Below are 2,514 nucleotides of genomic sequence, written 5' to 3'. Positions count from 1 at the left end.
CTCTCTCTCTCTCTCTCTCTCTCTCTCTCTCTTTCTCACCCTGTGTGTGTGTGTTTGTGTGTGTGTGTGTGTTACTTGAGGGAGGGGTGGATCTGATTTTGATTCTTAATGTCTTTCGAATGTTTTGATCATTTAAAGTTGAAATTTTAACATATTAACTGATATTTAACGACAGTGTTATCATTGCAATAAAGTATAGTCCAAACGTCCCGTCAGTTACCGTGGAATAGCCCATTACTTACTGGCGACTGGAGGCCCTGTGAAGGTTCCGAGACCGTTGGACAACATGAGATACCCCAGGCCGTTGCCCAGACTCTCCACACCAATGATGTCTGTCAGCAACACCAGCAGGAGGCCGAGGACGATGCCGAACGCAAAGCCCGCCAGAACCAGACAGGATGTGTACACAGCGAACCTCTGGATGCTCGGGAAGGCGATGGTGACCACGCCCATCACGATATTCGCCGCTGTGTACAATCCGTGGCGACTGACGCACTTGAGGTTGCCGAATACCCCTCCCAGAACCCCACCGATGAAGCAAGCGAGGCCGAAGGCGCCACTAAGCCATGCCGCTTCCATAAGAGTGAGACCCTTCTCGCGGAGAAATTCCGGGGCGAAGGCTTGGATTATGGCGTACCCGGCGTTCCATAGAATGTTGCTGAGGAAGTAGATGTTGAAGCCGTAGTTCGTGAATATGTACACGTGTCGGGAGGAACGAGGCGGTTGAGGGGTGGTGTGCTCCGGCGTGTCTTCCCCAGCCTCGGGGATTGACTTGATGGCGTCCTGGATGTAACTAGATTGTAACGATGTGACGTGATTGTCTAAGACGATGATACTCGAACCCCTGGACCCTACAGCGAACAGGGAGCTGTCTGATAAGGAAGAGTAGAGAATACCTAAAAAGTTGACAGATTTTTCGTCTATGAGATGAAGGTTCTCGTCATCAGTTGAGATCTTGCGAGTGTTGCAATGAGAGTCTCGTCGAACGTTGTCTTGGCAGCTGAGACTTGTCGAGTGTCTCAGTTTGTGAGAGAAGCTACTTCCGGAATGCGCCATCTTGTGAGAGAAGTTGTCAACGGAACTCTTGTCAGTGCGCATGCTCAGTTTGTCGATATAGTCCAGCTGACTGAGATCCACGCCGAAGCTGTCATAGTTACTGTCTCGTGAAGAGACAGCCTTCATTTCTGCTAGCTCCGTGATGTCTTCGTGCAGGCAGGCTCTGTTCTTGCGGATTACGACTTTGCTGTAGTCCTGAGGACGGGGAAGTAAGGAATTTGGGTGAGCCCAAAGAGGTTATATGATACTGGAGCTCGCGGCAGTGACGTCATACGTGTCAGACATGAGGGCCTTCTTACCCTTATCGGCATGGCCGCGTGCCCCCATTTACATGAACAACCTATAAGGTCCCCCATCCCGCTCCACACGAGCTCTTGTATATATAAAACACCACCCTGCTCCCATGTTTCAGTGCAAGCCTTTAGATTTCCTCCTTAGACTAGACCGCCGACATGCCCCGACGTGAGTCTCGAAAAATACCCACCCTCGGTTGAACTGCGCATGTCTTCCCTTGGGGTTCAGCATCCCAGAGTGGGCACACACAGCCCCCATTCGTTTACGTGGGGGACAGGGACATCACAGCCACGAACTCTAGTACTAAATATAACCTCTCTGGATGAGCCAGAATAGCTATTCAAGTACATTTTACAACAGTGCAATAAATGGTGTTAATGACATAGTGGTTAGTCTCTAATGCCATCATTCACTTGAGAAACATATTTTTGAAGCAAAGGTAGAAGATAAGAAAGGAAAAAGGAGACGAAATGCAAGATGAGAACCGGATATAAAATCATGGCTTTGAACTAAAACAACTCGTGCAGGCAGAATGGCAAGAGAAAGGATGTTTTATTGCAGAAAGGTCGGAGATATCCAACTACAGGGACAACTAAGAAGAAGAAGACAAGTTAGACAGTCTTCGCTATTGCGAGCAGTAGACATGACTTGTTTCCCCGTAATAAGAAAAGAAAGGGAGAGTGAATTCCTTTTTTTTTTTCTTTCATTTAACCAGTCTGTCTGAATGGATAGTTTCTACATTAAATGATCGAAATTGCCTCAATTGTGAACCCTTCACTTACAATTTTTACACTTTTTTTTTTGCAACAATGACAGTAAGAAAAAGCTCGTACGTGAGAGTCGGTGAGTGAGGTGTCCTTGAGTTCCTTGACCTGATGACGTGAGCAGTGAGTGGGCACGGGAGTGACAGGCGGCTCATGCAGCAGCGCCGCACAGATGAAGAGATGCAGGTTGAGGCCGGCCACAACGATGAATGAGCCTTTCCAGCTGGAATACAACCGCAACCTTTATAGTTATAGTATTAGAATTATTATGAGAATGAGACGACGTCCTGTTTCAATGTTTCAAAGTTGAAGTATTTTTTTAAACTTCTTCTCGTATTTAAATCTCTCTCTCTCTCTCTCTCTCTCTCTCTCTCTCTCTCTCTCTCTCTCTCTCTCTCTC

At 47.3% G+C, this 2,514-nt stretch overlaps 1 protein-coding gene across 1 annotated transcript in view; it reads right to left on the bottom strand.

Annotated features, from left to right (window-relative positions):
• Nucleotides 1-94: 94 nt before the first annotated feature.
• Nucleotides 95-2,514, bottom strand: part of LOC101850167 — a 19,781-nt gene continuing 17,361 nt past the window's right edge. The window contains exons 4-5 of the mRNA XM_035969659.1: nucleotides 2,184-2,355; nucleotides 95-1,251 (exon numbers count right to left, since the gene is read on the bottom strand). Of these exons, the coding sequence (XP_035825552.1) occupies nucleotides 235-1,251; nucleotides 2,184-2,355 (1,189 nt within the window). The 3' untranslated portion in view covers nucleotides 95-234. The remainder of the gene's footprint in view (nucleotides 1,252-2,183; nucleotides 2,356-2,514) is intronic.

Source organism: Aplysia californica, unplaced genomic scaffold, assembly GCF_000002075.1.
Source record: "Aplysia californica isolate F4 #8 unplaced genomic scaffold, AplCal3.0 scaffold00166, whole genome shotgun sequence".
Classification (NCBI taxonomy): domain Eukaryota; kingdom Metazoa; phylum Mollusca; class Gastropoda; order Aplysiida; family Aplysiidae; genus Aplysia; species Aplysia californica.
This window is presented reverse-complemented; position numbering and strand designations above follow the sequence as displayed.